This window comes from Branchiostoma belcheri, unplaced genomic scaffold (assembly GCF_001625305.1).
Source record: "Branchiostoma belcheri isolate BF01 breed outbred unplaced genomic scaffold, Haploidv18h27 scaffold43, whole genome shotgun sequence".
Classification (NCBI taxonomy): domain Eukaryota; kingdom Metazoa; phylum Chordata; class Leptocardii; order Amphioxiformes; family Branchiostomatidae; genus Branchiostoma; species Branchiostoma belcheri.
This window is the reverse complement of record NW_017804054.1, coordinates 1,561,702-1,589,363: the sequence shown is the minus strand read 5'-3', so window position 1 is coordinate 1,589,363 and position 27,662 is coordinate 1,561,702. Positions and strand designations below refer to the sequence as shown.

The window sequence follows — 27,662 nt, the reverse complement described above, 5'->3', positions numbered from 1 at the left end:
TAACATTTATGTATCTACTAGCAGACAATAAGGAAGTCATACAAATATATACGTACTGTGCATGGTAGTCATATACGTCACTGTGTACGGTCAACGTCGTCTTGAGAGCTTGTCTATAGACAAATATAGACATAATAGCCTACCGTGTTTTTTTAATATGTTGATTGTAAACTTCGGCGCAATTCAGTTTTTACTGCAAGGCCGATTTGTTCCGTGTTTTGTCAAACCATTTACTACTACTACTACCACCACCACCACCACTACCACTTCTACTGCTGCTACTACTACTACTGCTACTACTACTTCTACTGCTGCTACTACTACTACTACTACTACTACTACTACTACTACTACTACTACTACTACAGTTTTTACTGCAAGGCCGATTTGTTCCGTGTTTTGTCAAACCATTACTACTACTACTACCACCACCACCACCACTACTACTACTACTACTGCTACTACTACTTCTACTGCTGCTACTACTACTACTACTACTACTACTACTGCTGCTACTACTACTACTACTACTACTACTACTACTACTACTACTACAGTTTTTACTGCAAGGCCGATTTGTTCCGTGTTTTGTCAAACCATTTACTACTACCACCACCACCACCACTACTACTAGTACTACTACTACTACTACTACTACTACTACTACTACTACTACTACTTCTACTACTACTTCTACTACTACTACTACAACTACTACAATACGGAACACATTTACATAAGCCCAGGTGCGTAATGCAACGTCAAGGTTTTTCCCAGGACACCGACATTCCATGAGTAATCATATTTCCCGTCAGATAATGAAGGTGTCACCGCCCCTGGGTCCGGTTTCCTGTCCTTTTCATGCCAATCAACCAACGCATCTCCTCCCCTCAACTTCCAACTCTGCTCAACGAAATCACGTTATATCCACGCGGTTAAACTTCGGCACACAATGGCCTTAAAACGACTAAAACACCACAGATTACATGGAATGGTTAAAACTGTTTTCGTTCAGTTTGGCAGGGTTTTGTTCTGAGATGCAGCGATATAGGATAATTGTGTCAAACTTAAACAAAAGGTATTTGGAACCTGCCCTAGGCGTAAACGGAGTTAGTCAGCGTCCTTTTGTCAGCATTAAGGCGGGGGCAACTTTTCCTCTGGTTCTTGGTAGCAAGAAGGTAGAAAAAAAATGACAAAGAAATTGATGAATAAATCTTAACTTAAGTTTCACGATGCTAAATGTTTTATAACCTTGTTGTCCTACGAATTAAGGTAAAGATTTCATCGATCAAATTGCTAGCTAGGTTTTAAAGTGAACTCTTAAACAACAAAGTTAACCCTTTGGTATAACTTCCTAACGTGGCAAAAGTGTCTTGGGTCCCCATTCCCACTAGGAAAAAATTGTCCGGATCGAGCCGAATTGATTCACTTTGATTCGGCTTCGATCCGTCTCGATCCGGCTTCAATCCTAGTAGGAATGGGGCCTTAATTCTCCGCTTTGTGTTACCTGTCGCAGGTGTTGGGCCTGTCAAGGGCATGACGTAACCTGGCAATGTGATTTGGTCCTGCCGTTTGTCACTCAGGCACTAATTGTCGCCTGGCCCCCCCTCTGGGCATATATGCAGACCCACATATCGGTGTAATAGCGTCGCCTATGTTAGAAGCGAGGCAAAAACCTGAAAGGCGGCTACGGGAACTTCATTAGTTATGCACCAGGTGTCATAGGCCAGCACCCACCCCCTACTGCCCCGGGCACCCAGTGCATTCTTTATACATCCCCACACTGGGCCACCTTTGCTTGTCTAGCGTCCAACATGGCGCCTCTCAAGGCGCTACCGTCTGTTTTCTTTCTTGGACTCTTGGTGGCCGTTTCTTCCTTCAACCTGGACACCAGAGACCCAGTCATCAAGGAGATGACGCCAGACACCGCGTTCGGGTATTCGGTGGCGCAACACTACATTCAGGACGACGACGAGCATGTGTGAGTTACCTCTACTCTTTGTGTCATAAACCACCTCACTCGACTGACTTGTGCCCTCTGTGCCAGTATGGGTCGTAGGTCTATCCTAACCTCTGTTTTGTAAAGTCTGTTATGCAAAGTTTCCGATAAGAATTCATACTTTAACCGTAGCTAAAGTACAAACATAATTGAGCATCATTTGCATGCGTTCGCCTGCGCTGAGTTCTTTGAAATTATGTATACGAGTGAAACTTATGTTTGTGTGTATTATCTTCAAGATTTGTCAACCAAATACAATCAGCGTTGAACGTTTTCAAACTTCTTATGCAGTCAGAGCGTCTCTCTCTCTCTCCATTTATACGGTAGAATTCATCCGGAATAAACCAAGACAAAACATACAGGAACTGTGATTATCTATGTCTAGGCCCAATGTCTATGTTCTGTTCACCTTGGCTATTGTTAAACAATTCTCACAAGGACAAAGATACCAGTGCCGTGGCCACTCTAAGGAGTAATTATGTTGGGGCGGATTAACTTAACTTTAAAGAACTTCGGACGTTTGACTGTTGTTCTATACATTTGTTGTGTCTGTGTATGTTAAATACGTCTCCGCTCTTTGGGCGGAAATGCCAAACAACTTAGGTAGCGAGCTAAATTATTCATAAAGTCGACTCTCTTTGTTTGTTAGGCTACGCGATATGGCATTGTGGTCTTTTGTGTGATTGTTTTCATGTTTTGCAGCAGATGTCAACTAACTTAAAGGTAGCGAAATAAAAGTGACACCATCAGTGCCAAAACCTTCCCTTCCATATATGCCATTAGATTAGTTTAGATTAGTGTGTGTATACAATTTGGACCAATGCGTCTATCCCTTTTTAGTGCAAATTGATACGTTTGGCTTATGAAATCTAATGATTTTCCTGTTGCTTATACAGTCGAGGCTTAACCAACGCCATTACAATGTATATATAAATTCAAGTAACAAAACTATCTATTAGTGGTTGATATTTGACGACCGGATATCAATTTTAGTCATGCTGTTTAGTCACAGACGACACCCATGTTCTCCAAATTTTGCTCGCACATAAAAGATGCTGACCTACATAATGATAATTGAAAACGGCCATATTGAATGCGCCAATCGCGTGCAAAAATGGATTTTCCCGCCAGGCACATAAGAGAACCATAATCTCCAAGCAGATGTAATAAGGATCTGGTTCATTCCTAGTGTTGATGCATGTTTTTGCAACATTAAGTACACTTAAAACGCTTTCCTAGGAGAATTAGAACTGTTAGATAGTGCAGTATTAGGAAATAGTACTAAACGTTGCAAAAATAGGCTTGCAACAATGAAAATGAGCCGAATCCCTACATGTGTGGAAATGTGTCTCTAGAGAACACCCAATACCAAGCTATGAGACACGGTAACCACTAAGATCTAGAGAAAACGGCCGCTACGAATGTCATGGCCAAAATATGGCGCGTGTGTGTCTCTGTCAGCACTATAGATGCATCCGTGGTGCCTACTACGGTACAACATCTAGGAACATCTAGCTAGGGGTTTGGCGCTCTACTTCATAAGATGCCTCTCATATTTGTACCTGGTGTTCAGCTGTTATACCGGATACACAGATGCAGATACAACAAAGTTACCTCAGTATATTTCGTCCTTTAGATTCACTACACCATACATGTACACTTTATGTAGCTCATATAAACATGCCGGTCTGTGATCTAATTTGAACGTTTCAACCTCAGCTTGTTTTGGCCAGATTTGATTGAGCTATAATCAGGGTAGATAGGTAAATAAACGGGAGGCGTGACATCACTCCAGGGCGAATAGTTTTGAGAGAGCTTTGTCACACTGAAGAACCAGCTGGTCATTAATGAAAGGACTATTGCGTTATTATCTCGTAAAATAATAATTTTTTCTACATACAGAGGCGTCTATTTATGATGAAAGTCAGATGTACAAATTCAACTGTGTTTCTAGTCATGAGGCATTGACATCATATATACAGGTGCTAATTCTTGAATGTAATACACGCAGTTTAGTACCTCGGGGTACGATGCATAAAAGACACATGTACATATCATTCAAAGCATCGACTGTGTTCTTAGATAAGACATACCAACTGTTTTGAATATGTACTGGTGACGAGAAATTCTCAACCGTACTAACGAGGAAAATACATGTCCTATATAAAAGTTTGTATTCTTTGTATATTTCTCCGAAATATAGAAACTAGTTAGACTCATCTCTTTCAACTTCAGAACGTCAATTATTTTATAATCCACACAGTTGATATAGCCATAACGTTAACTAGTTTGGCAAAATTTTAGGACTGGCTGTCGTTGCATGTTACTTCTCAGCCTGGTTCTACAATGAGACATAAAGTATTAGCCGTACTTATGAAAAGACATGGGGTTCAAAAGGCGACTATATATGGCCCATAATGGTACAAAAACACTGCATCTGATATTTTTCAGCCCTATACTTGATACACAATTCTTATATGGTCGCGTATATTGGCGCGATGTATGAATATAGCCCTTATTTATGTCCAGATGTTTTGGGATTTGTGTGTAGTGTATTCTCGCTTGGGGGGTAGCATGTATAAAGAATCCATGTTGCTTCTGGAAAACCAGTCCAACAGGGTGATTTGGGTCGACCTTTCCAAAAGGGTCAAACAGCGAAGCGGTAACAATACGATCAAGTGAACCCACTGCGTTAGCCTCCTTTTCAGGCGTTCCGGGATCGCTCATTTTTGTAAGGGGGAGAGGTTTATTTTCTGATCAAATGTAGATCGTACGCATTAGAAGCTCCGGCCGCCAACCCTAGAATGCTCCAGGAATAGCAAACTAGGGTTGGCGGTCTGAGTTTCTATCGCGTGCGGGCTACGTTTGATCAGAAAATACCCCTCCCCCTCCAAAAAATGGACCCAGAGAGAGAGAGAGAGAGAGATCAGAGAGAGAGAGAGAGAGAGAGAGAGAGAGAGAGGTTTATTTGTACCATGTACGTACATACAAAAGCCTTCCATTGGCTGAATTGGCTGAATTGAAAAGGCTTTAAAACACAGGATGTGCTTATAGTACAGCTATAAGTATAAAATAGTTCAGAACCTTTGATAAAAGTTCGTTACTTTTGATAAAAACCTCTTCGTTACATGTCAAGTTAACATTAAAATTTACAATACGTTCAAAAATATAATTACGCAATATCATAAAACAGTTACTTCAGCGTTCATTAACAGAAAAAAATTTGAAGTTGTAATCTGCATGGGTTGTACGTGTATACGTAAAGGTGATATGAAGTAGGTCATTGTTGTAGGTCAGCGTTCAATAACAACACAATACGGCAGAGTAGTGTTCAAGAAACGTTCTGCATCTAAACTCGCTTATATCATGCGAATTTCTGAGGTTTCTGCCATGCAACTCAACCCGGCGTGAGGGTAGCCAAGAGACAAAGTCAGCCTTTAACTAACGATTTGGCAAACTTAACACAGTGAGCTCTGCGTCGCTCATCTAGAGACGTTAGACCACACAAACGTAGTATTTAGAAATTAACCCAGATGCGGGCAAGCGACCACCCCTGCACTACATGTCACAAAGGACAGGAAATACGTAACTGAAAGGACACTTAGAAACCATAACCATCTCACAATGCCAAAATGTCGAACAGAGAGACTTCAACTATATGTTTCTTCTACCAATAAACACTGCTCTATAAAAAATCTCTATCATGATTCAACCTGTACCCTTAAAACGTATGTATATCTGTAATTTGGTTTCTAGAATTCTGTAATTTCAAAAGTGTATATTGTAAATGACCTAATATGCCATATTGAATGTTTATTTCTAAAGTCTTTAATCCTCCGAGAAATTTAATATTGCATTGCAAATTAGTGATATGATTTAGATTTTTTTGAGTCTGCCAATGCTTATAAAGTTTCTTATGTCTAGATTACTCGTTGGTGCACCGAAGGCGAATAGTATGTACCTACCGGGCGTGGACCAACCAGGGACCGTGTACAGGTGTCCTGTCAGCACGCGGAAGGACGACTGCGAAGAGCTGAGGTTTGACACCGATAGTGAGTCCACATATTCTCATTGCTTGTTTTGTTTTGTTTATTTGCACATACATAAAACAAAAACAATACAGTAAGTAAATATACTAATCGAACGAAACAGAATATAGAATAATTACCCTAAACAAAATAGATGTGCTGGAGGAGAAAGAGCGTTAGGGCTTATTCTAGTCCTCCCCCGGCCCATTTCGATTTAAAGCATAATGATAATAATAATTATAACAAAAGGGTAAATAGAGAACATGTGAAAATAACAGTAAGTAAATACAACAAAATTAAATGGTAATATTACATACGAAGGAAATTGATGAATTCATGCTTGTTGGATTGATGTCTTATTCTCTCTCCCTCTCTCTCTAGCCCTCTTTCGAGATCTCTTTCTCTCCCTCTCTCAAATATGCAAGGTTATGTTCAGAATTTGTACTCTCTGTAACAATAACTATGTAGAAGATGAAGTACACTTTGCTTTAGAATGCTCGCTATATACACACAGATATACGGACATCCTTTTATTAGTTCCTTACAATTAGAACAGAAATACACACCCTTACCGAGATATTACCGGAAACAATTCAAACAAATTATGACATCCAAGAACTACGATGTAAATGAAAAAGTATGTAAATTTGTTCATACATGTTTCAAAAAGAGAGAAGAGATCCTGTCGATATATATGTAGCACAGCAACGTAAATGTAACAATCGTTCCTTCTACCTTTTCTGTTCCTTGTACCTCAGTTATCTAACTTAGTGCATTTGGCCCATACGGGGCGCAATGTGCATATGTAAGTTCATTCTCATTGTCATTGTACATTTACACTAGATTTGAGCTGTACATATGTACGGAAAAGAGTGATATGTGATCTGAATCTTTTTTTTCAACTAAAGGTCCTGATCTCGCCTCGGAGAATAAAACCAATCAGTTCATGGGTGGAGCCATTGCAGCTGATGTTCTGAGTGGAGAACCGGGAAAAGTAGCGGTAAGAAGTCGTCATTTGCATACTTGAGATATTTCATTGCACAAAGTTGTCATTTGCATACTTGGGATATTTCATCGCACGATCGACGAATTCGAATATTGCTGCATTCGGTACTAGTCATCGTATCAAGCCAGAACGCCTACAATCTGTTCTTTTCGCTGCGCTATAATCAAATAAGGATTTGCCAATCTTAGATAGAATTGAATGCCATTCTATAGTTCATTGTACACCATATGAGAGGGATTCCTCTTATATTTGTATAAACGATAAGTTCCTCAGCTTTAGACTTTTCGGATGAACAAGAAAAATTCGCATTCCTTATGAAACTTGACGAATCATGTATCATTAACTCCACATGTTCGTGCATCTACAACTGCCTCAAGAAGCTAGAGAGAAGAAGTTTACCTGTAAATAGTAGATAACATTAGTATGTATAATTTTGATAAGATATTGCTGTATTATTTTTCCTGTTTATTCATGACCTACATGTACTTAGCTTGTAAGAGCATAAAGATACAATAACGTCTTTCATTCAAAAGTATTGGAGAGAAAATTACCAACAAATGACAAATCACCTTCACCGCTGATATCTCAAGAAACTTTGTGTGCCTTCCATCTTCAGATCTGTGGTCATCAGTACAAGAAAGTTGAAGGATCTGGAAACTCCAGGAAAGAGGCCCCTATCGGACGGTGTTTCTTCTTGGAGAATAACTTTCAAGGAGACATTGATGATCGGACGTAGGTGTTGGTTTGTCATTTATTTATTTACATATATCTATTGAGTATTAGGCAAGAAGCACAGTTGCTTATATGACACCCTCTACCTCTTTTCTATGGGTAAAAGAAAAATTAGTGTAAACAAGACAAGTTGGTGATCTATCAATAAGAATCTACCTGTACAGTAAATAAAGGTTTGAACTACATCGAAGACATTACAGTTTTGTAAATGTGAAAGCGATGTGGACCCTCGTAGCACTAAATAACACAGTACTGTCATTGAGTTGCTGTAGCTCTACTATGTTGGAAAGAGATACTTCTTTGACTGGTATAAAGTTTACAGTGTAGAAGGTAGTGTTTAGCTGGTGTCCTTAATTGCATTGCAAATGTCAAAAGCACACACAACATTTTTATGTTTTATCTGCAACTTCTTTTAAAGTCTGGTGCTATTGCTAGTTTATTCTTAAATGAATTGTAGACCACTACCGTGGCCAGAAGGTTAGCCTGAAAATTTCAAATCTTCAAAAATGAGTTATGATTTTTTTTCAATGGATTTAATGGTGGCGGACGAGTATTTTCTTGACAAAAAAATAACAATTATGGTAACTATGATTCAGAACTGAACTACAATGTACATGCATACAACGAGGAACGCGAAGCCATATAGGAAGCAATTTACAAAGTTGACAATGTCTATAGAGCATATCTACTCCATGAATTTTGAACACAATTGTTTCCATTCCGTGAATATGCGTTTTTTATTTGTTTCTTCTGGCCAACTTCGGATGTTGTTACCTTCACCAAGAAGGTTATGTTTTCAGTAGCGTTTGTCTGTCTGTTTGTCTGTCTGTGAACAGCATAACTCAAGAAGCTTTATTTACATTGTCATGAAACTTGGTAGAATATCCTTTTTATGTTAAAATAAGGCTGTGATTGGGTAGAGAATATGATCAACTGATACAATCTATAAAGATGGAAATGAAATGAGGATCTTATTTTCATAATCAATCAGAAAATGTATCAATTCGTCAGTTGGAACGGTTAACATCATTTAGCGAAGGAATGAGATTGTTTAACTTTTGTTTTCCTTTTTTTTCTCCCCCTGACAGCCCATTCGGAGACACTGGCGGTTTTGACGCAGATGGATACGGGTTCGCGCAGGCAGGGACATCAGTGGTGTTCAGTCCCCATTGGATACCCGGACCCAACGTACGTAAACACGTTAATCATTCATTTCAATAAAATAAAGTTCCTTGCAAGTTCTTGCCCGTCATTGCACAAGTACATGAAAATAAAGGATGGACAATGGATAACAATATAGTATGTGACTACTCCAAGTACTAATTCTATAACTTATTACCTCCATGAAAAATGGAGGTATTGTTTTTGGCGTGTCTGTCTGTGTGTGTGTCTGTCTGCGTGTGTGTCTGTGTGTTTGTGTTTCCGCACATTTCTAGTCAGCATAACTTCATAACGCCTTTATGGATTATGATGATATTTAATATGTTGGTAAGTCTTAGGAAGACAAAGGTCAAGGTCAAATATGGGCCTCCTGGTGGATGACCTAGGTACTGCAGCAGAACTTCCGGTTTTTGTATCTTTTGTCCTGAACATGCTATGGTCTTGATGTTTTGGTGACAGATTGCTTTTCCTGTCAGGAATAAGTGGTGTGAGTTTGGTATCCCTAGCAGCTTGTTCTGGAACTGCAGGGCAATAAGCCAATAAGTCCAGATAGGAACAACATATTTTCATCATTTTTGGTGTGTAGGTAGCTGAGAGAGAGATGTACATAATTAAATACAAATTATGCAAATGAGGACTTTATTTGCATAATTAATGAGGAAATTCTATAATTACAGTGTTTTACATTATACTACTTTCATACATGTAATGTATGTAACCTATGGCAGGCGGAACATCTACAGATACTAATTATGCAAATGATGACCGAATTTGCATAATGAATGCGAAAATTCTATGATTTCTTAATGGTGAATGATGGGAATGTCATACTTGGGACATCTGTAAGTTAATCAAAAGTTCACGATGCATATATTATGTTAATGAAGAGGTCATTTGCATAATTAAAGAAGAAATTTACATTTACATATCAAGCCCATATTTCATGGAGGTATGAGACCTCAGAACTTTTGTTGGGTTTGATTTCTTTTTTCCGAGATAGTGGAGGACGAATGATCCCACTTTTTATATAATGTGTGGGTTTTGTGATGTTAAGAGGAGTCAGAGTAGTTTTTCTTTTTGTCTGTAAACGTGGAGAACGTAGGACGACACTTACGGGCCTCTTCAAACAGTTCCTTTCTTTGAAATAAAATGTGCTTCGTCTTCCACCTTAAAGGGAAAGCAGCATTGATGCAGAATGTAAACCTGAGTGCTTTAGAAACAATTAGCTAGACGTTCATTTTCATTTTTTTTTGGACGGTATGGGTAATCAATTGACACAATTGACACAGGTGTCGCTGCTATAGATGCATTCCCAAACGCGTACAATATCTAAATATCAGCACATATACGTGGTTACAGGGAACTGTATCTACAATCCGGCCCCAAACGTACACAAAATAATAAAACACTTGGCTGTGTAAAAAGATTCTCTTTACTCAGTAATTTACCAACCTCATTAAACTTTTCACGGATAACTAGGAACAGTCAATGTAACCTTACATATGATTGAGCTCTAAATGTCTAAATATCCCTTACCTCTCCCGTAGGATTTTGCGTTCAATCCCTATGAGGTGGATATCGTACTCGGAAACCTGGGGGTCTACAGCTGGACTGGTAACTAGTTTTACATTCAAAATTTAATATTTAAAATTCGTGTCACAATCAAAGTGCCATGTATGAAGTTAACTCCATATAGTTGGAATGTAAACCAATATATAAAAAATTGGACTATTTGGAGGTACGGATTGTACTTTCCCATAATTATGTTTACCGAAGAAAAATATATTGTTTTTGCTCTGTTTCCTCTTCTTCTTCTCCAAACCAATACGGTCAATGACCTGAACCAGACATCTATCGCCACGGTAACTGGTGTTGGGTTACATCATGTTGCAATTTTAAAGCAGGAAGGATTTAGACTCCTGTCAACATACATATGAATGTGTTGAGTAAGAATTGACAGAGCAGACCATATACGAAGGTAAACATTATGCATATGCTTTGCAAATGTTACATTTCTAGTTGTTATTTGAAGTAAGTCTACCTTGTTTGATAATTTTTTTTAAAATGTTGCACAATGAGCTCACAAATAATTTTTTTCAGGCACGGTATACTGCACCCCTGGATCCCAAAACTTCGATCAGTCGAAGTATGCCAAAAAGACATATAACAACCTGGCAGAGCTTGGTATAGACAAAGGGGCTATGTTGGGTGAGTATAACAGTAGTGCTACCGATTTAACAAAGGGCTACCTCACAGATTCGAGTCCGCGTGTGCCTTGTGGTCCATTGTTAAAGTTTAAAAGCCCCAAATTTGGAAACTGTTTAAATGTGCTGTAATTAATGAGTGCCCGGCTAGCTCAGTCGGTATGGCAGCAGACATTTAAGCAACATGTGGTCATTGAAGGGCCAGGATTGTAGATTCTATTCCACATTTTTGCCGGGTTTTGTTCATGTTCAGTATATACAAGATTGCAAATACAATCTACTGCCATTCCTCCACCAATAGGTACATCGGTGACATGTGGAAAATTCCGAGACTTCACTAGCGATGGGGTCGACTACGGGTTTGACTACATCGGAGGCGCACCTGGATTTAACCAAAGCATTGGAGGGGTGGCCTTCTTCTATAAGTCCATCCCAGCTGATACACAGAACTCGAACAACGAGCTGTTTCCTGGATTCATCCTTGAGGGGGAACAATACAAGTCTGATTTCGGCTCCAGCGTCTTAGCTATAGATTTGAACAATGACGGGTGGGTTTCGAGTCGTAAAATCTTAATAACCAGAATTGCATAGTAATAACCTTACCCCTTCAACATATTGAGTCAAATCAATCTTAATTATTGTGCAATATTGCTCTAGAGAAGAAAAAGGCAAGTTTATCACTGCTATCTGTTTTATTGCTTGACAATGAGTTCAAATGTATCCGTTTTTAAGCAATTAGTACATTCACAGTCCATCAATATCCATCGTCTTACGAGAAAAAATTCACATTCACTGCGAAACTCGGAAATAAAAACACATTATATCATTGCTCATTCTTGTCCTGAAATTAAGCACGTGATACGTTTGTTCTGATTTGGTTTATCTTGTTCACATCAGGTACGACGATCTTGCAGTCGGCGCACCACAGTACTTCGGTGATGATGGAAAGGGAGGTGCCGTGTACATCTACATCAACCCTGCTGATGTGAGTAGTATTACAATGTGTACCTACACCCACGTTCAGGTCCAGGTCCGGATTCAAGTCCAGAGGTTTAGGCCAAGTCCGGACCTAAATCCAAGGAATATACAAAATACAGAAGGAACTTCTTAGTTAACATTTCCCAATGGAAAATGGGGCATCATTACCGCAAAATTTTGTAGCGGGCACTGAACTACATTGGGGCTCTGGCCCTGGCAACAGTCTGGATTCTTACGTTTACGGAATGGTTATTCGAGATTATTCAAGGACGCTAGCTATGTGTAATGAATCGGGCTTGTTATCCCCTGCACAGGGCAATGGACGCTTGGATGAAGTTGAACCTATCAGACTCAGGGGAGAGGCGAAGGGCGATGCCTTCTTCGGAGCGTCTCTAGCGAGGATGGGTGATATGAACGGAGATGGCTACCAAGGTGTGTAGAGATTTTGTACAATGATTTTATAATTAAGAGTATCATCCTCCTCTAGCCATTGCTCATCAGAATATCATAGCCAAAATAGGAAGTTATCCCGCAATATCAAAGAAAGCCGCAAAGCGGTCCACAATAAATTTTGCCGACACCAATCCTCATAGTATTACTCTTTATTTTCATTTCTTCACATTTTCTTGTTTGTCTGAATTGATTTCAGCATTCTATGACATCAGTATTGTTTTCCAATACTTTTTTGCAACATACGACATGTACTCGCTCATTTTGTACGATTTACGGAAACTTTTCACTTTTTTTTGGAAAGGGACGAAAATTGATGCGTGCGCAGATGTCATCCATATAATCAACATGGCCTAACCATTACCGACAGATCTATCCACAATTTCTGAAGTTAAGCTGTCCACTCACAAAAGCACAAAAGGCACCGAGAACATAACCTTTTTGGACAAGGTAATGATCACATGTACCTTGTATTCTTCCAGACCTGGCTGTAGGAGCGCCTTACCAAGATGGCGGCAATGGCGCTATCTACATCTTCCTGGGCAGCAGTACCGGCATCATTCAGAACGCAGCCCAGGTCATCAGGAGCTCCAAACTCAGCTCCCCGGTCCAGAACCTCGGCATTGCGCTCTCCGGAGGTCTGGACATGGACGGGAACGACTACCCCGATCTGCTGGCGGGCGTTGGTGAAGGAAAAGCCATGCTGTTCAGGTAATTACATATTCTCAAAGAGCCTTCCTGCATCAAGTGACACACAGGGCGGCGCCCATCTCCGTTTTCCGATAGCCCTGGGCCACACACAGCAGTGCAATCACTACAGCAGGGGGCTAGTCCACTGGTAGCGGTGTGTTTAACTCCCATACTCTTTCCCAAATGCTGAGTGCTATATAATTAAGCAGAGAAAGAAGTATGTACCATTTTAAAGGCTTTGGTATTACAAGCCGGGGATCGAACTCACGACCTACCGAATGCAAGGCCATTGCGCCAGTGTTGCAAAAAGACCAACTATGTTTTTTTATTGCAAACAAACGCGAAATTTGCGTTATTGTCGGATTTGCAAGTCAAGTCAAGTCAAAGTTTATCAGGCACGGTTGTCAGGTCAAGTCAAGTCAAAGCCTTTATTTTCCTTCGAATGCTTGTTCGGCGCAAGGCCGCTTTTCAACAAGGTCGAAGTTGAGGGGATCGGTCACGGATAAGAACCAAATCCATACAAGCATAAATAATAAGTAATTAAATCAATACAATAAGTAAATGAATAAGTTCACAAATAAATCATTAGGTTCGTAGCCAATTCAAGTCCATGGTGAGTCCCAGTTATGCCTGTTCCATAAGTGACTTGAAGGTATGGATGGATGGTGCTGCCCTAATGTGGGGCTGGATGTTATTCCATACCACTGAGCCGGAGTAAGCCAAGCTTCTTCTGTAAGCTTCCAAGTGCGGCCTAGGAAGGATGAGACAGTCAGTAGAAGCTGATCTGGTATTCCGTGCCACTTCATCCCTTCTCAGGCTGAAGACTCGTCTCATGTATGGTGGAAGTGCATTTCTCAAAGCCTTATACACCAGCAGAGCTTTTTGCTGTTGATGTATAGTCTTTACAGTCTTCCAACCAAGGCGCGATAGGATTTCTACTGATGGTGTTCTATATGGAGCTTTCAGAATAAGTTTTCCCACCCGGTTTTGGATTCTTTGCAGCTTGTCGTACTGCACCAAAATCGCTCCATCCCATATTGTGCATGCATATTAAGTTGTGTGGTAAGAAAATTGAATTATATAATGGTACAATGTATGGCAGATAATAAGTTTTTACTAGCTGGCATGAGTCTATCAAAATTCTACTGTATTGCAGCATACGCTTTCAACAGAAACTTAAGGTATTCAACACTAATCGGCTGCTTTCAAAGTGAAAGTTGGCTGTAGACTGACATAACTGCAGTTTGAGTATTGTTTTTATAGACTGCATGACAGCTATATCTTTTATGGCATTACAATAAAAGAACTTTATTGCACGACAATTGTATATGGTACATGTATGGCAAAGACTATTGAACACAGTACAAGAAGAAAATGGCATAAATTGTATAGAATGAAAATTAACATCTTAGTTACTAAACATTAAGATCTAATAGAGTATACAGTCAAGTAGGGCTAACCATGAGTTTTGGCATTTTTCCTAATAACAAAACAGTTTTTTTGTATTTACCTTATTTCTGCTTTGTAAGAGTTGTTGCATTTGAATACATATATATAAATCTGTCCATAGCATCAAGTCTGTTGAAATCTATTCTTACTAGATTCGATAAATATGAATATTTATCATGTTTACCGAAGGGAAAAGTATTATCATTTATTTATTTCCACTTCAAACATACATTGACAGGGAAATACACACATATACATGTCCATATGCCCTATTGTTTTTGCTCTGTTTCCTCTTCTTCTTATCCAAACCAATAAGGTCAATGACCTGAACCAGATGTCTATCACCACGGTAACTGGTGTTGGGTTACATCATGTTGCAATTTTCTAGCAGGAAGGATTTAGACTCCTGTCACCATACGTATGAATGTGTTTGTCAATGAGTAAGAATTGACAGAGCAGACCATATGCGAACTTCAAGGTAAACATGCATATGCTTTGCAAATGTTATATTAATTTCTAGTTTATGTAAAACATCATATCTAGAGCATTTCATGATACATGTCTTGACTTGTATTGCAGGGCTCGACCAGTTGTCGATCTGAAGCCGTTAAGCCCCAATGAGCAGCCCCTGGTCATGGTACGAAGACAGGGAGATCGGAATCCTTTCAAGATCAACCCAGAGCAGAAGCTCTGTCAGCTGGATCCCAACAACCGAGCTGAAGTTTACGCCTGGTGAGACTCCTTGCACCACCTGTCATTTTTTTTTCTTTAAAGCGATTATATTATTGACAGATTTTCACTATTTTAAACATCATTGTTTTCCACGTTTTCTTGCGCTATAAGCCTACCTGGGGAGTAAAAAGATCAACTTTGTTGCGCCGCAAAAATGTGCTGGAATACTGCCGAAGATACCCGAACGAAAAACACTTTTTTTTTACATTCTTTGTAGGAGCCTCCGAAAAATACAGGAGGTCTGGTGCAACTTAGTCTAGCGCTGCGCTGAGTCGCCGGGAAAAGTGACATAGCAACGCTAATATGTTGAAAGTTATTGAAAATGCCATTCTAGATTGAGAAAATTTCAATAATTTATATTTACAGTTTTGGCGCAAACATCTTACATGATATCTCTTTAAGAACATGAGAGTAGCTATAGGTTTAAGTCAGACAAAATGTCACTGAGCAGTCCAAGACTGACAATAGGCTTTGAATTAAAAATTGCACATAAATGAACTATCTAGAGGTAGAAATTATACATTTCACTTCTGATGTTTTCATTAAAGAGAATTCAACATCCTTCCAACATTTCTTTATGCAGTGTCGAACTTAAGGTGTCTTTCCAGTATGACGATGTGCCAGATCGCCGATTTGGCCCTAACGAAATTGGTAAGTACGCCGTCTGTCTGTAATGTCCCATTTTGTAGCAGTAAAACAATCTTGGAAGAATCAGACACAGTTTTATCAGTTTTATGATGGTATTCTTATTTCTTTGTATTGCACTGCTTTTACATGTATATTGTACTGTATTATATATAATGTACAATATGGGCTATGATGTCTTGTTTTGTGTTGTTGCCCAATTTGTTTACCGAAGGAAAACATATTGTTTTTGCTCTGTTTCCTCTTCTTCTTGTCCAAACCAATAAGCTCAATGACCTGAACCAGATGTCTGTCACCATGGTAACTAGTGTTGAGTTACATCATGTTGCAATTTTATAGCAGGAGGGATTTAGACTCCTGTTTGACCATATATATGAAATTCAGAATGTGTTTGAGTAAGAATTAACAGAGCAGACCATATGCCTACTGAAGGTAAACATTATGCATCTGCTTTACAAATGTTACCTTCTAGTTATGATACTTATTATTCTTTATATTGGTGATGATTACAGATATCAAGTACGAACTTGAAGCTGATGTTGATGCTAGAAATCCTCGGGTGTTCTTCAACAACAAGAACAACAAGAGAAGGGAGACCATGAGAAGGGTGGCACCGGGCCGTACAGGGCAGGAGAAGACATATCAACTCTTCCTAAAGGTTTCTTTAAGATGCTGTTCAGTTCTTTAGGCCACACCAATTTAATTTGTTGGTTCACTTCATTTTTTCTGATTTGCAAAATAAACCAAACATTTCAGGCTCTATATCAACTACAAAATGCTCATATTTTGGCCCAAACAGTTGAAGGAAGTCCCTTCTCTTTAGATATAGTACAGGTTTTTTCATTGACCAATGCAGTTCATTGCTAGAAATTACAGCATTTACAGCAAAATCAACAAATCAAATTGGTGTGGCCTTATAACTTTTTTTGTATCTGCAATTCTATTAATTGGTAATTAATAATTAATCAAGTAATTAATTTTCCATAGTTCATACTTGATACTTTCCCATTTGCAAACACACCAGGTCCTGCTTTACAGTTAAACTTCATATTTCTAATCAAAAACAATTCCTGAAAGAAGTTTAAGTCCTTCCTAAGTATATAGTGTATAGGGAAGCACCTTTGCATGCGTGCGAAACTGGTATGTTATGCCATAGGGCGGTTATACCGGCTATACCAATACAGATACTGATAGTTCAGTATGCATTCATTCAACAGAAAGACGAGAGGGACTTGGTAACACCTATCAAGGTTGCGCTGAAGTACTGGATTGACCAAGACCCGCCAGCCTTGTCAACTAGCGGAAGCAGCCTCCCCAAACTGAACAACTTCCCAAGCCTTAGTCCCATCTCCACACTGAAGGATGGCAAACGGATGGAAAAACTCATGTCCTCTCTGGAGGTAAGAATACACTTGCCTGGAGTCCATTCTTATCTGGATGTAGTGCCATGGTAATTTCATGGTCATTATGGCTGTCCAAGTTTTCCCTGTCTAAACTGTCAATCTAAATTGGGATGGAGGCCAGACTATTCTACATACATGTAGAAGCAATCGTAGGAGCAAACTGACACTAGCCTGGGTGCCATCCCCAGTAGTATTCGCCCGGTAGCTAGTGACATTATAGAGCGGGTGAATACTACTGGGGATGGCACCCAGGCTAGTGTCAGTTTGCTCCTACGATTGCTTCTACATGTATGCCGCCTCAACCCGGCATTAAAACTTTGAGCATTAATGCAGCACTGAGCACAACTCTATTAATTTGAAAATGTGTCAAATTGCCTGGATTGTTCTTTTCTCCCTCAGATTGAGTTCTTCAAGCAAGGTTGTGGCGATGACCAGGTCTGTGAGAGTGATTTGGCCATGGAAGCTACTTTTGATAACCTTCCTCAAGAGTAAGTTTTCTTTGATGAGGAGTTAAGGTTATTACACTGCTGAAGGACAATGCCACCTGACATAAGATTTTAACTACAACCTTGGACGTCAATCAAGCTGACGTAGTTCCTTTCGTATAACTAGAAATGACTAGATTTTTTATATATACTCAACAATGATCGAAATGAGAAGTGAAATTGTGTGAGTTTTTTGTTACGTCATTCTGTATCGCATTGTGCCGTACGTTTCTTAATCGTCCTTTGTATACCTTAAGAATTGCCTAAAACACACTCAGGTTGTTATGTACCTATATGAGTGTTACCGCAGCTAAGCAGGTGAAATTAATAAATCAAAACTGAAAAGAAACAAGTATCAAAGTCAATGTTAAAACATCAGAACTTCTTGGTCACGTATCTCAATGACATGCTATGGTGATGACTTTTGGTGGCAGATACATGTAGTTGTTGTATTACGTGAGGCTCCTTACATGGTGAAGTCACTTCTTATTAAACAATGAATGATTTAGGGTATAGAATTTTCTTCTTACACAACCATAGAGTTTCTCACCTGCTTACGTTTCGATGTCTATCGGACACCTTCCTCAGAGCTTCTGACTGGAGTTCTGCAACTCGCCGCTATTTAACGCCTATTAATGAGGAAGGTGTCTGGTAGACATCGAAACGTAAGCAGGTGAGAAACTCTATGGTTGTGTAAGAAGAAAATTCTATACCCTAAGTATCTTCCAACCTGATGAAATTATTTACGGAATGAATGATTTAACAGTAATCCAGTCCTACGAGTCAGCCAAGACCGAAGGACAGTCGATGTGAGGGTAAAAACAACCAACAACGGTGAGCCAGCGTACTTCACCAGACTGCTCATGGCATATTCGCGAGGCCTCACCTACAACAAGGCGGTGTCTTTAGATGATAGGGACGTATCGTGTCAAACCAACGCTGTCAACCAGTCTGTACTTGAATGCAGCCTGGGAAACCCCCTACGGAGACAGGTACATGTATTGTCTTAACTTGTCTTTTACTTCCCTTTGGGCTTCTAAAAAATTGTCTTCACTTATTTGCATGCCAAGCAATAGTTCTTGCTTATAAGCCTGCCTTTCTGCACAAGTTCTCTATAATAAGTGTCACTGACGAAAGGTAGTGGATGCTACCTGAAACGTCTGACCATTTCCCAAATCATACCCAGTAGCTTGGGTAACTGTTTTTGGTGTACATCTAGTGTTTGTGTTTTAACATTGCTAGTTCTTCATTGTTGCATTTGTGACCTTATTTCATATATAAACTCAACATTCCAGTATTCACGGTTACGTTACAACATGCTCTCAACATGTGCTTACATTGTATCATAATGAATCTTGCCCTATATCCATGTAGCTGTAACAGTAAAATTAATCTTGCACTGTTTACTAAACAAAATTTGATAAATTTTGTCAAGTTTTCTACAACATTTTTTTTTTATTTACAGCAAGAGGTAGTCTTGCAGTTTACAGTCAACAGTCGCTTCCTGACAGACGCTATGATGATAGAATTTGAACTAAACACGTAAGTAATACTTCTTTACCTTACTAGTAGCATGTCCACCTTCCATCTGGAAGGTTGGGAATGGGAGTTCAAGCTGGGTAATACCAAATACATGGTGCATACTGTTTTCTCTAGTTAGAACTTCTCCAGAAAATGTATGGGAGTTGAACACACTCCACTGCCAGTGAACAGGCCCCTAGATGTAGTGGCCTGTGTGGCCCATGTCCTATATTAATAGAAATGTAGATGGGCACTGCCCCTACATTGTATATTAGGAACGATTTTAACTAACTTTGTTACTATCTTTATTTGTTGGAGTGACAATTTAATAATATGCATCATATTTTCTGTACTTTTCAGGACCAGTTCAGATGTAAAACAAACAATGCCAAACAAAGTGCTGTCATTCACAGTTCTTGCTGAGTCAAAGGTGACACTAGGAGGGTGAGTAAGAAATTCTAAACAGCTTATCAAGTAGTTTGTAGTCTGTCAGTCTGAATAGCTTTCTGTAATATGATTATCTTGAGTACAATTCATAACCAAAGGCTAGTGACAAAATAACAACATAGAACATGAACAAAAAAACCAGATGTCTCACATGTACATGTATTGTATTGTATGATTCCTAATAGTCAGTGAAGGTTAGACATCCAGGTAATAAGATATGCCAAAACACTGAGTGAGTTACTCAAGCAACTGGATATGATTTTGGACAATTTGACTGAATTTTCCTTATAGGTCTTCAAACCCCAGAGAGCTTTTCTATCAGGAACCCAAGAAGCTAGTTGGGGAGAGTGCCATGGAGTTTGAAGCAAACATTGGGCCAGCGGTGTACCACACCTATACGGTAACAGTGACTTAATGTTTTGGTGCAGGTTACTAGTACTGTTTATGGATAAGTTGTTATGCCGACAATCTGCATGAAATTTACATGAAAGTGGTTATCTACATCTTGTATAACCAGTAGGCATACTTGTAGATCACCTAGTAACTTCCAAGGGCAATGCTCTTTGGGTATCTGCATGTAAGACAGACCTTTCACAAATTTTCACCCAACACTCAATTTATTCTTTAAACTCATAGTATCCAACCAGAAAACAATGGCAGTCCTACAATGTACACGTATATATCTGCTACATTTTGTAGAATTTTCAAACTTCATACATAATGCAGGCCAATGTCATCATACAGTCTTCCATTCAATAAAAATAAGCTTCCAAAGATTTGTTATGGTAACGTGTGTGAGAAATATTATGGGCCATTATGGCTCATACTGTTTGCGGTATCCTGTTCTGATTGACACGTGGTGTTTTGAACAGCTGAAGAACACAGGAGAAGGAATTACTCCGCGTGCAGACGTTGTCATCAACTGGCCATACGAGACTCAAAACGACCCATCTCTCCACACCCGCGGTAAATGGCTGCTGTACATCATGGATATCACGGTACGCTTTTTCAATGGATTATGAATACCGATCATCACCATATCTCAAAGTTACTGAAGTTGTCTGTCATTGTTCTTCATTCAACTGTCTCAGCATAACACAGAACGTACTGCACCTGCGCGAAACCCGTAATGTATTGTGCATAGCACTTCGGCAGAACTCTCGTATAAGGTAATATTCACGCATGTAAGGTTAACACTCTGTAGTTTCCAAATGTTATGTTGGCAAAAATATCGCCTGCAACAGGCAAAATTCTAATGCAATGTTGACCAAAAATCCAATGAAAATCGTGAAAAATGGGGGTTTTGAGCTTGCACAGTACATTCTGCCAACGTGCTGTTTCTTGTCTGTTGCTAATGTGTGATGATCTGTTTTAACTTTTCAATTACAGTTGACTGGACAGTCTGAAGGTGAAACGTGTGATCGCCCACCCATCCTCAGCAATCCACTCAAGATCAAGGTAAAGTCAAAATGTCACCACATACATGTGCATAATACATTACATGACGACAAGTCAAATATAACAGTTTTAATAATGGGTGGAAGAATGATATCAACAGCGAGCAGATTACTTTTGGACTGAGCAGAGCACTTTGGACTAGTGCCGGTAGTGGCTCTAGCCATTTTTTACTTAAACCTACCCATCTGATATTTTCTGGAGAGATTCTCTGTCACCCAATGGATCATAATACTTGCCAGTGAGACCTTTCATGCTTCATTGAAAATGAAAAAATCTCAAAATATATCTTGAGATTTTTTTTAATCTCAAAATTTTCCAAAAAATTTCCAAATTGCAATGAGACCATATCTGATTCAGTATTATTAAGTACTGTATTGTACCTTTGAGGATTATCTGATTGACTGACAGCTAGCAAGCTCTAATAGCCTTCAGACAATGAAGACAAAAACTTACCCTAAAATGTTCTGTTCCCTGCCTGCAGGAGGGTGCAGGTGTTGGAGATGTCCTGGACAGAGATCGTGACTACGTCAACATCACGGACTTCGGGAACGGGAAACGGACCAGGGAGAGGAGGGACGCTGACGAGCCCAGGGCCCAGGAGTCCAGGACCCTGCAACAGGGAGAGAAACTGTCAAACCTGGTAATCCACCTCACTCCCTCCATCAAACTTGAACTGTTCCATGTTCATTCTTTCCATTTCTTAATCTTATCCCCTGTAACTACAAGCAGGGGGATTCTATGTACACAATCACCGTCATGTAGGTAAACACCAGGTTAATGTAGTCCTTTCTTAGCCATCCAGTTTATGACTATGATCTTTCTTTGCCTGTCTAGCATTGCCCTATGGATTTCAGTCTTTTGTTTGTAATTGGGTGGTACATTGTTGATAAAAATCTAAGCCCTGGACATACCAACCACTAAGTATCTGATACCAGCCCAGACATTACATGTACAACAAGAAAGAGTCATAGGTGTTCAAAAACTTTTATTTTCCAAGAAATATATTAGGAACTCATTGCCACCAAGCACAGTTGGGGCATCATCGAAAGCTTTAAACAACTCCTGCAATTAAATGTGCAAAGATTGAGTGTAACAAGTCATTCAGTGTGATATGGCTAGCTGCCGCCCCTGTGTGCCTGGGAAGCACGGTTATACTGGCTATTGTCCAGATTATCCAGAATGATACAGATTATACCTGCATGTGTTTCCCCCTACAGCACTGTTCTGGCATGCCTGAGGACATGGCCAAGTGTGCGACCATCCGCTGTACCTTCACCAACATCAGACAGGACATCAAAATCACCATCAAGGCCAGGCTGTGGAATAACACCCTCATCATGGTACTGGGACTTTAAGATACCAAAATCATATGTACCCTGGGTGCCATCCATTTTGTAACATTGGGCTCTTTGGGGTTACAGAACAGACGGCACCTAGGCTAACCAAATCAGACAGCCTGATAATGAGATCCATTTTATTGAGCATTAGGAAAGAAGCACTGTTGCTTATATTATGCCTTCTAATACTCAAAAATTGTTACAGGTACAGCGTGTATTTGATTTTACATTTTTACTCCACCTTAGGAATACAACCGTCCAGGAATGGTGAGCATCAAATCATCCGGACAGGTCACCATCGAATCTGGCAGTTCACGCAAACGCAGGCAGGCTGATGTGATCACTCAAGAGGTATGACAAAGTATGACAATACAGGGCTCAAAACACTGGGTTCATCTGCACCTTAGTGCACCCACATTTGAACCTGTGCACCCAATCTTTTTCTATGGGTGCACCAGTGCAAATATTTTTGTAGGTTTACGTATGTATGGATGTTAAATGTTTAGTAGTAGAAGTATACAACATATTCTTAACATCTACAAAATGTAAGTGTCAGAAAAATAATAGGATCAAAAATTTTTTTCTGCACCCAATTTTTTTAGGTTGGGTGCACCAATGCCCCTATTCCCAAAAAAACGAGCCCTGCAGTGAAACAAAAGAATTTTCAACAATTTATCCTTATACATGTGTATATATATTATGATACATACTACAAACATATGGACTGGTATGTCAATGAGGAGGGCATCTTGGCACACAAAATTTTTTAATCTTAGTTACAGTATCATACCTTTTTTTCCCCAATCCAGATAGAGACTATGGCCATCCTGCAGAAGTTGGAGACTAAGACTGTGTCAGGCATCCCCTGGTGGATCATCCTGCTGGCTGTGTTAGCTGCTCTACTGCTGCTGCTGCTGCTGGCTCTGTGTCTGTGGAAGGTGAAGAGATGTTTTATAATACTCAATCATGGTCACCACTGTAACATGCCCAGGGTTACATGAATAGGACTAGAACATCAGTTCTTTTCCCTAAGTTGGACTTTAAAACATTAAAACACTATGACTCAGAGACAGGCTCACGGTTAGACTACACAGGTGCAGGAGAAGCGGGAGTTCTGCTGAAGGCTTGAATCCCCCTTCTTCTGAAATGGGTAATTCCAAACCCAAATGATCTCTTGACTCAAGACCAAACAGTCAAACAATTACATCATGTCGACATGGGTGGGGTATACATGTAAATACTATGTAGATAGTGATAATGGTAAAAAGTGACATACATGTAAATTTGGGCTCTCTAGCAGCTTTTCTCAAGGAACTACAGGCAAGTTTTATTCGAAGACTTTGAAACAGGATAAGTCATATATTAGTGACAAATGGATTTTTATCTTACATTTCTGCATTATTCCTCTAGTGTGGCTTCTTCAAGAGGAAGAAGAAGGAGACATATGAGGCTGAGTACTACAAGGCTACTAAGGTGCCCAAGAATGTGGAGTATGGTGGGCAGCCCAGCTACTCTGTCATGCAGCAGGGACCTCAGCAGAGCTATGAGATGCAACCACTGGCAGGGTAAATAACTTTTTGTTTGTGTCTATTTTTCTATGAAACCTCCTTTCCCTTCATCCACAAGAATTTCATTTTAAACTTGCTGTTTGACGGTGTTTCATTTCATAAATTCTGTCTGGTTTTGGATAAATATCATCAGAAGAACTCTATTTGGAACATTTTTTTTGTCTCTCTTTTTTTTCTGCATGAATGAGCAGGCAAGTGCTGACTGCTATGTTGGTGTCACTATTTGCATTTCAATGGAGCATTTTTATATTTTATTTCTGGTATTTTATTTGGGCTCAGGCATTAAAGCAGCTCTTTGAGAGGGTCAGAACTCAGAAGATCTTTAAATGCCCAAAAGTATTTGAGCTATGACTCACTTTAATGCAAATAGAGACACAAACATGGCACTAGACACAGTGATAGCATCCCATGAACATGCTCTATAATTGTTAACCTCTACTCAGTGCAAAAGTTTTATCAAATTTTTTTTTTTTTGTAGTACAAATATTGTTATTTGAACCTAAGATTTCTTCAATTTCTACAATGAAGATATTTGTAGATGATCTTTTGGGCTGCCTTTTCCTTCTTATGTTATACTTAAAGGAATTAAGGCTCTTGAGTCACTGCTTTTCTTTTCACCCCATGCATGCCTTTTACAGATCCAGGCCTGTCCCAGATATCTACGTGGAAAAGTATCACTTCGAAAAGGGTGGCGAACCTAATGTTTACGGGGAATATCCGTCCCATTCCTCCTAACAATTTGCTTACTGCTAACCCCACCTTCCCTACTGTCAATCACAATAAGGAATGTCCTCACCTGTTGACCAGTGCTTTGGACAATCACATACATGTAGCTGGATAACCTGGCAAGCAATCAGGACTTTAGGCCACACCAATTTGATTTGTTGGTTCTCAGATTTTTTCAGTAGAAATATGAAGCGGTAGGAAAAAAAAAATGAAAACAGGCCTACTAGTACATGATGTAGACATCCTAAGATAGCCCCAGATGCTATGAAAGGAGCTGTAAAGTCAACATACATGTACAGCAGGCTGCTTTATAATCTCAAGTTTGAATTTTCCAATCAAACCACTGCATTGAGAGATGGAAAAACTGTAACAATTCGAATGAAAAGGAACTTCCTTAAACTGTTGGGGGCCAAAATATGGAGCATTTTGGATTTGATTCACAGCCTGCCTGAAATGTCTGGTTTTTTTTTGCAATGCAGAAAAAAATGAAGCGGGCAAATCTGAGAACCAACAAATTGAATTGGAGTGGCCTTAGCTATTGAACAGCCAGTTGAAAAAAGTCCAAATGGGGCCTGCAATAGAGGCTCTGTTTGACAGACAAGCAGAATTTTGTTGTTTTTCTTTTTTCATATCAAGGGAGCAATTTGCATTTTACTTTTTTTTTTTTGGCATTCATCAACAAGGACAAGAATAACTGTTACTGTATAACAAGCATGAAAAATGGTCATCAGTGTTTGTTGAAAAATAATTGCCATCACTAATCATAACATAATTACTAACAGCATTCCTAACTTTCAGCAATAACAGCTTATTACTAACAATCCTCTTGCTTTACTCCAGTCTGGAAGAAATTCACTGATTCTAAATACAATAATCATACATGTATGTAATCTTGTCAACTCCCATAAGTTCTCTGGGTACTCTAAAATTGCTACAGTAGCAACAGAAAAAATAATGAATTTAAAAAGATCTACTAAATGCAACATTCACTGACAGTAATCCTCTTCGGATATTCAGGTGTTTAACACAGCCTAAGAGTCTTTTATTACGGTGGCTGTCTAGGGGTACCCAGGGAAATTGTGAGAGTTGCTCACAGTTACTAGTACTAGTAGTAGCAACAAGTAGAGCTTACACGCTTCATATAATATGCATTCCTGATCATCACCACCATAACCATGATGATAATAATGCTCACGCGCCATCATGTTCACTCACCGACTCACCTACTCACTCTGTGATAATTATAGAGTGCCAGTTCACCAGGCCGCAGTGCCAGATAGTACCAAGTACAGTGTGGACTTACCACCGGCCTCGCCGACCAGGCGCGTGGAAACCACCACCACCCGCTACGAGACGCGGTACGAGCCCGTGTCCCCGACCAAGCGCTCGCTGCAGTCTGTGTCAGGGTCCGGCCCGCGCTCTGCCGGCTACACCCAGATGACTGGCTCTGCCTGGGACTAAACGGACATACTGTAATAATCTCCAAGCAGAGGTTTGGGTTTTGGCTTATTGTTGGCGTGTTTTTAGGCTTTTTTATCGGGGTATCTTTTTTGCACTGGATTTTTTTTACTCCATCCCTCCAATCCTTTTTTTGGGGGGGTGAAAAAAAATTCCGGTGCAAATAAGAAACCCTCATAAAAAGTCTAAAAACATGCCAAAAATAACCCAAAACCCAAACTTCTGCTTGGAGGGTAGTACTGAAACATGGACACAAACCAGTAGCCTAGGATCTGTTCCATTCCAGCTCCACTCAGCTTGTCTGATTGCTTTCCTGCAAAACAGTCTAGCAACATTTAAGAGAGGAATGAACATTCTCCTAAAATATACACATTCAACAGCTCCAGTTGGCTCATTGTCTTCTGTATGGAGATGGTAACAGGGCTCGAACAGTCAAAAGTTCAATCCTAGAAAATATTTGATACCCAAAATAACAATGTAAGGGCCAAAGTTATGATGAGGATGAGTGACATGTTATTTGGACGATTGAAGTGATCAGAGGAGCAAACAGGAGCCAGAATAGTATGGATACCAGGCTACTAACCTAGCTTACAAATGTCACTAAGTGACCGTGGCATCTTCAAAGCAATTCCATAGAAAAAGTTTCGAGAAATATTATAATTTCTATTTCAACATGACAGTGTTAACTTTCCTAGCACTTTGTTGTGCTTTCTAGCCCTCTCATTCATGTTTTATTCTTTCCTTTGCAACCAAAACTTTGCAGTAGAATAATTCTTAGCTGAGACTATGACAATCACAGGTTGTCAAATGTTGTTTCTTCTAAACTTATGTTTGTGTTTTAATTAACATTTTTATCAACACTTAACAAGATGCCATTGTTTGTACTTACCATAACAGATAGCTATCATAAATATGCTTCATGCTCATTGGATAAAATACTTAATGTAATTTGAGTTATTACACACTTTCATAGGACAGAAGCCATTTGTGGTAACTATAATATACATAAAATGACTGACCAAATTTTCAGGATGTTTGCAACCACCCTTCATATGTTCTGTGTTATAAACTGCTGATTGTGGTAAAGATAACATGACATTGCTACAATCAAAAACAAGATACATTGTACATTCCTTTTGGTGAAGTTTGTATGGTGAAAAATAAAGAAAATTCCTTGCTAGGGTG

At 39.5% G+C, this 27,662-nt stretch overlaps 1 protein-coding gene across 2 annotated transcripts; it reads left to right on the top strand.

Annotated features, from left to right (window-relative positions):
• Window positions 1–1,671: 1,671 nt before the first annotated feature.
• Window positions 1,672–26,601, top strand: LOC109478315 (integrin alpha-6-like). 2 transcript variants are annotated; one of them, XM_019779799.1, is made up of 29 exons: window positions 1,672–1,981; window positions 5,924–6,051; window positions 6,936–7,027; window positions 7,650–7,765; window positions 8,854–8,953; window positions 10,474–10,540; window positions 11,027–11,134; window positions 11,432–11,678; window positions 12,028–12,115; window positions 12,423–12,540; window positions 13,041–13,269; window positions 15,277–15,429; window positions 16,013–16,080; window positions 16,587–16,732; window positions 17,292–17,474; window positions 17,877–17,965; window positions 18,729–18,954; window positions 19,428–19,504; window positions 19,844–19,927; window positions 20,222–20,330; window positions 20,803–20,928; window positions 21,320–21,388; window positions 21,870–22,028; window positions 22,606–22,728; window positions 22,972–23,076; window positions 23,535–23,663; window positions 24,136–24,290; window positions 26,267–26,533; window positions 26,564–26,601. In XM_019779799.1, exons 1-28 carry the CDS (start codon window positions 1,815–1,817, stop codon window positions 26,478–26,480), a joined length of 3,675 nt encoding a protein of 1,224 aa, XP_019635358.1. In that variant the 5' UTR covers window positions 1,672–1,814; the 3' UTR covers window positions 26,481–26,533; window positions 26,564–26,601. The 2 variants fall into 2 exon arrangements, with proteins under 2 accessions (XP_019635358.1, XP_019635359.1); XM_019779800.1 differs by lacking the exons at window positions 26,267–26,533; window positions 26,564–26,601 and adding an exon at window positions 24,932–25,472 and having other exon boundaries at window positions 1,673–1,981.
• Window positions 26,602–27,662: the final 1,061 nt, after the last annotated feature.

Coding starts and splice junctions, on each gene's coding strand:
- LOC109478315 (XM_019779799.1), top strand. CDS start 1,815: ATGGCGCCTCTCAAGGCGCTACCGTCTGTTTTCTTTCTTGGACTCTTG. Junction 16,081..16,586: donor ATTTGGCCCTAACGAAATTG/GTAAGTACGCCG, acceptor TGATGATTACAG/ATATCAAGTACGAACTTGAA. Junction 19,928..20,221: donor TCAAAGGTGACACTAGGAGG/GTGAGTAAGAAA, acceptor TTTTCCTTATAG/GTCTTCAAACCCCAGAGAGC.